The following is a 12,458-nucleotide window of genomic DNA, read 5'->3' as shown; positions in this document are numbered from 1 at the left end:
TATTGTATTCTTAACTAGTCCAGGAGTTGAATCTAGCAGATATATCACTAATTCGCTCTGACCTTCAATAGATCATTTCAATTTTCTAGTCTTCAATTTGTCATCTCTAAGATGAGAGACTTGGAGAGGCTTGGTCTCTAAATTGTCTTTAAACTCCACCAGCCTTTAAGTCTGTAATCTGTTAAAGTCAACTTTACCAGTGTGTGAAAAGCTTTATGTATATGTTTTAGTATAAAAATATTTAGTCTAAAGTAGATAAAACATTTTACTAAGGAATCTGGATCTGAAACTATAAGTAGATTATATTGAGTAGTATTATTTTATTAAAAGTCAAATGGAATGAATGCAGTTACTTAGGAGATTTTATCATATAAAATAGTTACTTAGGAGATTTTATCATATTTAAATTTATTTTGTTACTTTAAATCCAATTATGGCCTAATGCTTTTACCTTTGGAATTTTGTTTGGATTTTAATTCACTGACTTTTGGGGGTTTTTTTTTTTTGGCTTTATTATGTTGCCATTTCAGTCAATTAATTCTTTTCTGGCTACTATTCTAATCTTATTTTTCTGGGGTTTAGTTCTTAGTAGCCTCAGAAAACTTTCCTGGTTCTATATCATTTATTTTCTTCATATAGCAAATGGTTAATGAGTATCCACTGTGTGTCTGGTACTATGTGAAGTATTGAAGATACTAAGAAGAGAAAACATGATCTCCCACTTAATGGATCTTACAGTCTAATCATCGAACAGATTTAGAAAGAAGCTGTTACAGTATAGAGATGTAAGATATTTATGAGGCAGTGTGGATACACTGGTCTCCTTACTATTTCTTGATAATGCCATATATGTGCCTAGCTTAGGGCTTTTGCCCTTTTTGCACTGGACTGTCTCACTTACTTTATGGCTTTGCTCAGTTTTCACCTTCCCAATGAGGCCTACTGACCACCGTATTTAATTTGACATCTTACACTCCACCCTTTCAGCATTCCCAGTCCACCTTACCTTACCGTGTTTCACTTTTTCTTCTAATAAACTGAATATTTTACTTATTTATTACATAAGGATATTTGTTTTGTTCACTAATGTATCCAAGTGCTTAGAATAGCGATTGGAACGTAAGTAGGTGCTCAACAAATATTTTTCAAATGAATGAATTGGTGACTATAATCCTCCTATATACATAATTGAATTAAATGAATACCCTAAATGTAATCTGAGAAAGAAATAAAAGGAAAGTAATTTATAATAAATTAATATATATTTAATAATGTAAATGCTCAGGCATCAACTGTACTAAAAGAGACAATGAAGTAGTTAGGTGCTTACACATAGTATCATTAATATTACAGCCACATACAAACAGTTGTTTATATTTGTGACTTACATTTACCAAGTTACATTGGTGGGTGACTTGATTTTCCAAAATGGTGAACATTTCTTAGCAAAACTGTAAACTAAACAAAGTACAGTCTTCCCTCACTTTATATGATAGTTTGTTCCTGGGAAATCTATTGTATATTAAAATCATGCAAAACTTCTTTGTGTTTGTATGTAAAATGGTGTTACAGTGTAGATAATTATAAGCAGGTTTTTCGCATACATGGACATGTGAAAGTGTTATAGGGTGAGAGCAGTTCTTTCTGTGTGGGACTGTCCTGTATTGCAGGACAGTCAGCATCCCTGGATTCCACCTACTAAATCCCCTGACAGCATCTTCTAGTTATTGACACAACCCAGAAATGTGCCCACAATTTTCCATTTTGCCCCTGTGGTGAACAGTTATTCTGTGACCTTACGCTGCTTTATTTTTCTTCTTAGTACTTATTACTATATGACTTATTATTTGTTGATTTGTTGATGAAAACCTGCCCTATTAGATCATAAGCTTCGTGAGATCAGGATCTTTGTCCATTTTGTATCAGCCTGTTTGTGGTACTCAGTATATATATTTGTTAAATTAATGGATGAGTGGATGGGAGAGTAGTGAGAAATTAGGCTAGAGAATCTAGAACAGGCGTTTAAAGGATATCAAATAGGATAGTGATAAAATCAGATTGTATGTGAATAGATCATATAGTTGCAGTGCAGCAAATGGGTTGGAGGGAGGCCAGAGGAGAAATGAGTAGACTAGTTTGATAATCCAAGTGAGACATGGTAATTTAGACAGTGGATGGGTTGGTGATGGTGGAAGAGAGGGACAGAGTGGATGTATCCAGTATATTTTAGAGACAAATTGATGATAGAACTTGGAGATCAATTGAACTTGGAGGGGAAGGAAGTATCAAGGATGATTCCTTCTAAAAAATACAACAAACTAGTGAATATAACAAAAAAGAAGCAGACTCACAGATTTAGAGAACAAAGTAGTGGTTACCAGTGGGGAGGGGGTGAGGGGCAACATGGAGGTGAGGGAGTGGGAGGTACAAACTATTGAGTGTAAGGTAGGCTACAAGGATGTATCATACAACATGGGGAGTAAAGCCAGTATTTTGTAATAATTGTAAATGGAATGTAACCTTTAACAATTTATAAAAAATAAAAAAGTAAAAAAAGGATGTTTCCTAAATATCTGGCTTATGCTGCTGGTTAAGTCTTGGTTCTGTTCTCTTAGGTCGGAAGCACAAGAAGATAGGACTAGATTTTTTACGAGGTAGGGTGATCATAAATTGTATTAGGATATGTTATATTTGCTATTGCTTTTAAGGCATCCAAGTGGAGATGTCAACCAAGTAGGCATTTGGATTTTCTTTTCACCAGTTATTTTTGAGTGCATTTACAGTTCTAGGCACTGGTGGAGATATGGCAGTAAACAAACCAACTTGCTCTCACGGACATTTTATTCTAACTGGAGGAGATACACTTTTTTTTTAAAGTTAAGGATATTGTATATAAGTTAGTTTTTAATAGTGATGTGTGCTATGCAGAAAATATTAAAAGGGTTTTTAAATAGTATATAATTCTAGGCTGCTTTAGATTGAATGATTGGAGAAAGACTTCCTGAGAAGGAATATTAAATTGAGATATAAATAAGAAGGAGCAAACCAAGTGAAGATTAGAGGGAAGAGTATTCTAGACAGAACTGCCATTGCAAAAACTTTATGATGGGAAAGAGGCCAGTGTGTTAGAAGAATGGGAAAAAGGTCAGGGTTGTAGGAATATAGTAGATAGGGGTTAGAGTGACACAGCTCTGGTAAGAGAGGTGGGCAGGGATCAGATAATGTAGGGCTTTATAGTCCAGGGTAAGAAATTTATGTGAATACAGTGGGAAGTGAAATGATGTAGTAATAAAATAATTATTTTAAAAGTCGGTCTGGCGGTTGTGTAGAGAATAGATTCTACAAGAGGGTCAGGAATAGTAACAGTGGGCATTGGCAGGAGTTTAGGGGAGAGAAGATAGTAATTTGGACTGGGGTGGTAGTAGTGGAGATAGAAAGAAGTTCATAGATTTGAGTTCTTGTATTCAACAGGGCTTTGCTAATGGATTGACTATATTGGTTTGGAGCTCAGAGAAGAGGTCTGGAGTAAGTTTGGGATTCTCAACATGTAGATGGTAATCAAAGCCAGGGCAGAGATAAGGTTGTCTACTATAGTAATCCTCAACCCCATCTTTACAACTGAAATCACTTGTGGAACTTTTTCAAAATAGACTTGCCCATACCCACCCTTGGATATCCACTTTCAGTAATATGGAGAGAGTCCCAAGAACTTTATTCCAGAATAGCTTCGTAGGTGAGTTTGAGCTAGCCTATTATGGCCCCTGATCTGTTGAAGTAGAAGAAAATTTCCTATTCATCTTCTTTCCCTTTGTTTTCTACTCAGCTCTTTAAATCATTTGTAAACTTTAATCAGGCAACATTTAATTTTGCAAATGTAAGAATTTGTAAATCAGTGAATTATTGAGTATTTGCTTCATATTAATATGCTTGAATTTAGTATTTGATGTAACATTTGACTTGGACTTGATTTTCGTGGTCCGTTTACTGAAACATTTCTATTTATATATAGAATTTTTTAATAATATATAGAATTTTTAAAGGGGTCTAAAGTGGTCTGTTCTTTTATTAGCATGCTATTAATTCAAGTTATAAGTCCATTCTGGGAGTTAGAATAAATGGATTAAAATAATAAGCATGGTTAGGTCTGTACATATACTCATGTATATATGATTTTATACATGTATGAGTATATGTACACTCACTATTAGGCAGACTCTTATACAATGTGTTTTCTTAATTGGTTTATATAACCAAATGGTGAATACCCCACTGTATATTGCTTTTCACAAGTGTCATTTTATGTTGTAAATAATTTCTTTCATTTCAGAATTAATATCTTAGTTGCTATATACAATCTTTTCAGAGCAAAATATAGTAGGATGCTTCTCTGTACAAGTATTGCAAAAATGTTAGCAATTCTGAATTGTAATTATACGTTTGGAAAGTTTGATAGAGTGAAAAGATTATTTTTAAGTATAAAATTTTAGATTTAATTTTTAAAAAATTATTATGTTAATTAAGTTTTGGTCCCTTTTTTGTTATCAGAAAAGTCTCATTAAATATAGTTATTAAAATGCTAGAAAATAAATAAAAGTTTTTAGTTTCCGAAAGCAAAAGAAAAACTGCTAATTCTTTTTTTTTTTTTTTTTGGCAAAAATTTTATGTCTAGCATTTGAATATCTTGGAGATTAATTATGTGAAGAAAACACATAAGGAAGGAAGAATGTATCGGAAAACAAACAATCTTCCAAATGTTGTATTTGGGAGAAAATAACTAGTTATAAGAGATATAGATTCTGAAAGTCTTAGAATATTACTGACTACTGACCATGTTTTTTGGAAATTAGTACTTTGCAATTTCAGTAATTATGATGACCAAAGCAGAACATATTTTAAGGTGTTGATTTTTGTGAACCTTTTAGATTACATACTGGAAACATTAGCCACATTTATACATATTTTATATATATTACATGATCATAGGTTATTTTTTCCATACTACTTTTGATATAGACCAGTGTTTCCTTATGGCTATTGGCATATTATTTATGATTTGGCAGAGAGAATCTGAAAATGTCATTGTAGTCAGCTTTGTAACTTCTTTTCCTTCCAAATTTACTAGTAGTCACTTTGTTTACTTTGAACTTCAACTTCTTTTCTTCCTTTTACTCTTCTGAAAGTGAAATTGTTCATGTTTGTCCACTCATACTTCTTTCTCTTGAACTTAGGCCAGTAGTTTAGTTTCTTTAGTAGTCTTTAGTCGGTTTTACAGCATCATCTTTAAGGTAGCTTTTTTTTTTTTTAATTTTATTTATTTATTTATTTATTATATTTATTTATTTGTTTATTTATTTATTTATTTATGGCTGTATTGGGTCTTCGCCTCTGTGCGAGGGCTCTCTCCAGTTGCGGCAAGCGGGGGCCACTCTTCATCGTGGTGCGCGGGCCTCTCACTGTCATGGCCTCTCTTGTTGCGGAGCACAGGCTCCAGACACGCAGGCTCAGTAGTTGTGGCTCACGGGCCCAGTTGCTCCATGGCATGTGGGATCTTCCCAGACCAGGGCTCGAACCCGTGTCCCCTGCACTGGCAGGCAGACTCTCAACCACTGCGCCACCAGGGAAGCCCTAAGGTAGCTATTTATTAGTACACTGGTTCTTAACACTGCTATATTTAGGGTGATTTCTTTTTTCCATAAAATTTCTTTCTAATGAAGATTTTATCTTGATACCTCTTAAAGAAACTAGAATATTTCCTTTTCCTACTTCATCTTCCTAAATGTGTACCCATCTCTCCAATATAAATGTGTATCCTTATTTTAAAAAATAAGGCCACAGTCCTAATGATTTGATAATATGGTTTTAATTATCTGTTAATAATTGATAGACATGATTCTAGTTCTTATTTCTCAAAGACTTCTAAAAATGTTTTGCTACTCTTTTGTGTGTGTTACTTTAGATTACATCTAGGTGATAGTATTTAAAATTAAATAAAATTTAAATTAAATAATTTATTATATATAGATAAACTTTTAAAAAGGGAAGACCTTTGTTGTCTTATTAGAGTCTTGAATTTACAGCTCTGTTAAATAGGCAGTTAAAACTGCCTATTCAGTTTGGGATTACCACTTAGGATTTGACAATACAAGCTTTCACTCATTACTTGGAGAGTCAGCACAATGATAGATTCCCTCCGCCCTTCTTCCCCTCAAGGTAGGGAGTTAGCTTTCAGTCTGAGAATTTCTTGCTGAAACTGTTAAATTCCTCAGAAACCCGTACTGTGATGGATAGGCTCTTGGTGTTTATAATGTCTGTTTGTATCTTAGAGCTGAATGGGTAGTGACCCACTTCACTGCTTCATATTAGATTAAGTTCATGTGAACAAATTCTCAATATACCAGGCCCTAGGCAAGCTTTCTATCACCTGGACTTTAGATTTACTGATCATATCTTCCAGTATGTTAAGAAATCAAAAAGTTCTTTAGGCGTATTTGGGAAGCATTTTTATTTTTCATCTTTTTGGAATTTGTGCAGTAGTATCAAACTAGCATTTTTATCTTCTTGGAATTTTGGTAATAGTAATTTCAAAATTGTTTGCATCAAAACATAAATATATACAAAAGCTTATTTGTCAGTGTTCTGTGTTAGTTAATGGGTGTCCCATTTTGCAGTTTTACTAATCATTTTTGCTGTTGTTTGCATACTTCATGAATTTTCCAGTTGGAGAGGTTCACTCATGAGAAGTGCCTTAATTTTTCTCTCTATCCCTCCTTTATAAAAAGGCATACCTCTTTTTTTTTAATAAATTTTTTTTTTTACTTTTGGCTGCATTGGGTCTTTGTTGCAGTGCGCGGGCTTCTCATTGCAGTGGTTTCTCTTGTTGAGGAGCATGGGCTCTAGGCGCGAGGGCTTCAGTAGTTGTGGCTCGTGGGCTCTAGAGTGCAGGCTCAGTAGTTGTGGCACACGGGCTTAGTTGCTCCGCGGCATGTGGGATCTTCCCGGACCAGGGCTCGAACCCGTGTCCCCTGCATTGGCAGGCGGATTCTTAACCACTGCGCCACCAGGGAAGTCCCAAAAAGGCATACCTCTTAACTGTCATATTTGTCAGAGAATTGAGTATAATGGAATTGATTCTTGCCCTGGTAGGTACATAGCACACTTCAGGAAATTAAAATTTTAAATGTAATCCCTTAACTTCTATCACCTCAATTTTTTACTTTCTGTGTTGTAATTTAACCATTGTATCTTAATTTTGAACACTTTATTTATTTATACTTCTCTACATTTATAATTCTATATTTTCTGTGCAAAATTTCTTGGCCAGTTACTTTGAATTCTTTGTCTTCTACAAGTGTGATTATTAGTTTTCTTCTCTTTGAATTACTCATGTTAATATATATAAATGTGATGTTTGTTCACAATGTGCTTTGAGATTTTAATATTAAAATACACATTTGAACTTCAGTGTTACATGATTTATTAATAAGTGGAATTCTATTTAAGGTAAGGTAAGCTGTCCTAGACTTCACCCAGAAGCATTGAAAGTTCTTTTATAATATGTATACCAATTGGACCTATGTGAGAGTATTAAAGAATTGTTGGTATGTCTCTTGTTATTCTATATGAAGCAGAGTAAGTCAATGAGAAGCCTAGGATTAGAAATCCAATAGCCTAGGATTAGAAATTTGAGACAAGCTTTTAACCTTTTTTTATGCCTTAGTTTCTTCATCTTTAGGGAGTTCTACCTTGATTATGCATATTTATGGAAGAGATTTGTAACTCCATCTCTGCATTACTACTTGGTTTAGAAATATGAGTGATTTTCTACGTACCAGAATTATAATACTAATTGTTTATCTTAGGTTTAACTTTTAAATTAGTTCATATTTCACTCGGTTTGCACCAAGTGTCAGTGGAGAATGGTGACCTGGAAGCCTCCTAGTTGACAGGGGAAAACCAACTTAGCCTTAAACACTGGTTGTGGATAAATCTGAGAGTGGCTAATTGATGTGCAAGCAATTGAAAGTTGACTAACACACATATGCTTATCTTTCAGATATATTTGTAGAAAAATATGATAATGTTTATGAGAGACTTGGATATTCTGAAGAAAGATTCTTTATAAAATTAAATTTTGATTTACATACTGCCACTGCAATATTTGTACTGTGTTACCTACTGATTGCTATCATTTTTCAGATGAGTGTTCATCTGATTACTCTAGGTGATTCTACACTGTGCTTGTTAAAACATGTTGAAATATAATTAAGAAAACACAAAATGTATCAGTTAATTCCTTAGTTAAACCACCATTTACATTTCTCCCAGAGGATATTAATCCAATTTATTAAACACAAAAGTAAAGTATTTCACCTGAATAAGAAAACAAGGTTGGTGAATGGATGAGTTAGAATCATTGATTTATTTGCTTGATTCAGATGAGTTAAAGTTGCTCTGTATTGATGTATTTTGAGCACATTATTTTGAATGCATTTGCAGAATACAGAATTAAGTATAAACAAGTGTCCAAATGATAGTTATTGTTTCAATAGTAGTCTAAAAATTTTGATTCTCAATTAAAATCTTGAAAGCAAAGCATTCTAGTTTAAGAGATAAAAAGCTTTTATTTTTTCAACTTATTTGTAAAGACCTATTTTGCTTAAGCTTTTATCAGTCTTTTATGAGCTTTAAATTGATTAAAATACATTAACTATTTTCTTAGTTTGTGGTCTCTTTTTATCACATACCTAAATACTGATAATTCAAAATGCCTTACATACTGTTGACGTTTAAGTATATGTTATGGAAAAAGTTAAACTATAATCAGCTCTTGATTATTTATGCCAGTGGTATGAGAAATATAATGGACATTGGAAAAACAGCCATATATCAAATTTAATTTTAGATTTTGTATGAAAATTTTCACGACAGGTTTACTTGTGTAAATATTATATATGAAAAACATAAAATTGTGAAATGTTTGAGGATTTGTGAGCTGAGTGACAACTGGGGAAGGTGGTGTAGAAACATACCAGGAGGTCAGAGAAAGCTGGGGATTAAATGTTTCAGTATGTTTAATATACATACTTAATAAAGTATGTATATTATTGAGAGTTGACTACAATGAGATTACCTTGGATGAATGAATTTGATATTTCACAGAGTTTAATGTTTAATGTATTTTCTTTACTTCTCCTTAATTGAAAAATTATGATTGTTAGCTCTAAGTAACAGTTTTAAAATGTAATTAGGAAATAATAAATTGTCTTATTTTCTTTTTCTTTTATTCTTTTTTTCTCTTCTTCTTCTTTTTTAGGGTATGAGTATTATAGAACAATTAGACCCTGTATCTTTTAGCAATTACTTGAAGAAATACCATAATACTATATGTGGAAGACATCCCATTGGGGTGTTATTAAATGTGAGTATCCTTAGGAAGCCTTGATTTTTTAACATTTGATCCTATTATGTTTCAAAGTGTCTTAATTGTTATTATCTGTGACACCTTATTAGCTTTGGTTTTAGATATATAGTCAATTTTCTTTCTAGTTCCTTTAAGATAATTTAAATTTCCATTGTTTTGGTGACGTAAATAAAATTATATATCACTGTTTGACAGGTCAATACTTTCTTTTAAATACAGAAAGTTATTTAGAAGAGAAACCCATTTTTTTCTCTTGACTCTGAGCCAATTCCAATATGCTCTTTACAAATATAAACCAAAGTAACGTCTCAAGAATTATGGTCTTACTAATTTTTTGGTTTTATTTAGTGTTCTTGACTTTATAAAAAATAAATGGAAGATTCTGCTCTTGAGTTTTAGATATTCATAATTTAATAAAGCAAGGCAGATGACATGTATATGTTTTTCTCCTTATAACAAAAACAATATTTCATTTAAAGACTGGTAAAGAGGCAGAAGTTTTGGTTAGCTGGATTTTCTAAAGAGATAATAGCATTAATTTTTTTCCTAATAAAACTGAAATTGAAAGAAAATGAGAGACTCAAAAAGAAGACAGTGTACACTCAGGAATGGTTAGAGGAAGTAATAATGGGCTCAATGTTTGGAGAGGCAGAGAAATACTGGAGTTGGTAATGTAGTCTAGAATAGTCTAGGGTAGGAACCTAAAGGTCTAGTATTACTTTACTGTGATTTGAAAAATAGTACATTGTGGATTTTTAGGAAAGGTCTTCTCTTAAGCAGTGTTGATTGACTGGGAGAAAAGCCTGTTAAGGGCTTAAATTGATTTCTGAAATTTGAACTAGAATAAGCTATACTAATTTACTAAAGTTTGAATTGGGTCAAATAAAACTTTAGTAAAATAAATGATGAGCCAATTCACAATTAAAGTAAAAACCCTGGTACACCTCTTAGATTTGGAACTTAATTTATATACGTTTAAAATTTCAGACAAAGTAAAGACTCCAGCATTTCAAGACGAAAGTGGCCAAGGTTTGGTTTAGAGAATAGAAAGAAAGATACTATGATTTTTTTAAATTTTTATTTATTTATTTTTTAAAGTGCCTTATTAAATACAGGGAGAGGTAGAGTGGAAGATGACTGATATTTATCAAGAAGCTAGATTAGGAGAAGTTCTTTGAGAGAATGAAATAAGGAGTTCTTTCTTTTTCCTATTTAATATGGGGCGACGAGAAATTCAAGAAACTAAGAGTGAGAGAGAGATCTAGGCTTCAAAGTTAAGCTACCAGCACATTCAAAGAGTGCTCACTTTTTTGTGTGATGTCTGTCATAACCAAATTTTTCTTTTTCTAGGCTATCACAGAGCTGCAGAAGAATGGAATGAATATGAGCTTTTCCTTTTTGAATTATGCCCAGTCAAGCCAGTGTCGAAACTGGCAAGACAGTTCAGTGAGTTATGCAGCTGGAGCACTCACGGTTCACTGAAGCTCTGAATCCTCAGGGATGCCACCTGCACATACTCATACTCTGTCCAGGGTCCCAGCCTAACCCTTACCAAGATACTGGTCCTGGTTTGGGGGGATTCTGAAACCTCAAACTAATAGAACTTTCTTCTCTTCTTTTCTAGTAGGTGTAGTCCTTCCTTAATTTCAACTCATTAAAAAAATGCTTTATAGTTTAGAGCAGTGGAAGGAAGGCTGGCATCAAAATATTTTGATCAAAAAAAAAAAAAAGGCAATGTAAAGGCACAGTTGTGGCAGTCAGTTTTTTGAAAGTAACTTGTAAAGCATTTACCATATCCTAAATTTGCACTCTTTGCAGACTTGTGCACATATACTCCGCTTTCAGAATAGTTTTGCAAATTGTACACAAACAAACAAAAAGGGTGGAAGCTTTTTAATAAAGAAATTGCATTTATAAATGATCTGTATTAGAATATAAAAATCTCCAGTTATAGTCAATTACTACCCGTGTTGTACAACAGATACCTTCTATTTTAGTTGCTAATAAAGGGCTACACAACTCAAAATAGTCTGATTTAAACTTATTGCTCTGTGGTACATATGAAAATTGTTTTTTATTAATTCCATTTCAGAATTTTTATGTTAAAAGTGGTAAACTTTAGCTCTTATGTAAAAATATGTTAGGATGTATTTTTATATTTTACATATTTATGTGATTTTTTTATCACAGATATTAGAATCATATTTTAAAGTTAGCTTTTAAAATTACATACAGTTTGCCTTTTTATGTGTGACATCACTTTGTGTCATTACTGTATTATAACACAATATAAATTCAAGATTGGTAAAGAACATAGATATAGTCCTGTAATTCAGAGATAGTGCTTGATAGGCAGTAGTCTGCAAATGAGGAAATATTGAAGAATGTTCTTAGTGTTTTTCAAATCATTGCAGACCATACACTGCTGCTATGCTTTTTTAGTGCTTCAAGCAATTTGACTCTCTTACTTGAATTTTTAGCAAGAAGTCATTAACAATAACAAAAAACCACTGGATTTTCTTACAGTTCTACAATTTTTTTTTGTCACGATTTTTGGTGCGGCTCTTCCAACTAAAATAATGGTATGGTGTTGTATTTCTTCCTTTAGCATAGACCAATCGTAGTCACTTTGGCAAAAAAAAAAAAAAGTTAATTCAATTAGTTAATATTGGCCATCATGTATGTACTAGATTATACCTATTTTAATATAACAGTGGGTGTTGTTACATTGGAGAGCATTTATATCTTCAGTGTTATGCCAGAATAGCACAATTTTTAGATGCCTTGCACCAATTTTATTTAAAGATTTGCATTTCTTACTTACTAAATACCAACTTTCTGTACTCAAGAACTGAGATAAAATACTGTAATCTTTTGGATTCAAAATTACCCACCTATCCATATGTGGAAATTATATTCTTACATATTAGTGATTTATTTCCCATCATTCAGATATACTTTTGAGTACTGTAAATATTTATTCCTTATTTATTATATAGACTATAAAAATTTCAAAATTGACTACAGAGTAAATTTT

General features: G+C 32.6%; 1 protein-coding gene across 4 annotated transcripts in view; it reads left to right on the top strand.

Moving 5' to 3' along the window:
• Positions 1–11,428, top strand: part of MEMO1 (mediator of cell motility 1) — a 132,476-nt gene extending 121,048 nt beyond the window's left edge. For all 4 annotated transcript variants that reach the window (XM_061210538.1, XM_061210537.1, XM_061210535.1 and 1 more), the window contains 2 exons: positions 9,314–9,418; positions 10,772–11,428. In XM_061210538.1, coding sequence (XP_061066521.1) covers positions 9,314–9,418; positions 10,772–10,903 — 237 coding nt within the window. In that variant the 3' untranslated portion in view covers positions 10,904–11,428. The remainder of the gene's footprint in view (positions 1–9,313; positions 9,419–10,771) is intronic.
• The last annotated feature ends 1,030 nt before the right edge of the window (positions 11,429–12,458 follow it).

This window comes from Eubalaena glacialis, chromosome 14 (genome assembly GCF_028564815.1).
Source record: "Eubalaena glacialis isolate mEubGla1 chromosome 14, mEubGla1.1.hap2.+ XY, whole genome shotgun sequence".
Lineage (NCBI taxonomy): Eukaryota > Metazoa > Chordata > Mammalia > Artiodactyla > Balaenidae > Eubalaena > Eubalaena glacialis.
Note: the sequence above shows the minus strand (reverse complement) of the source record. Positions and strands in the feature narration are given on the sequence as shown.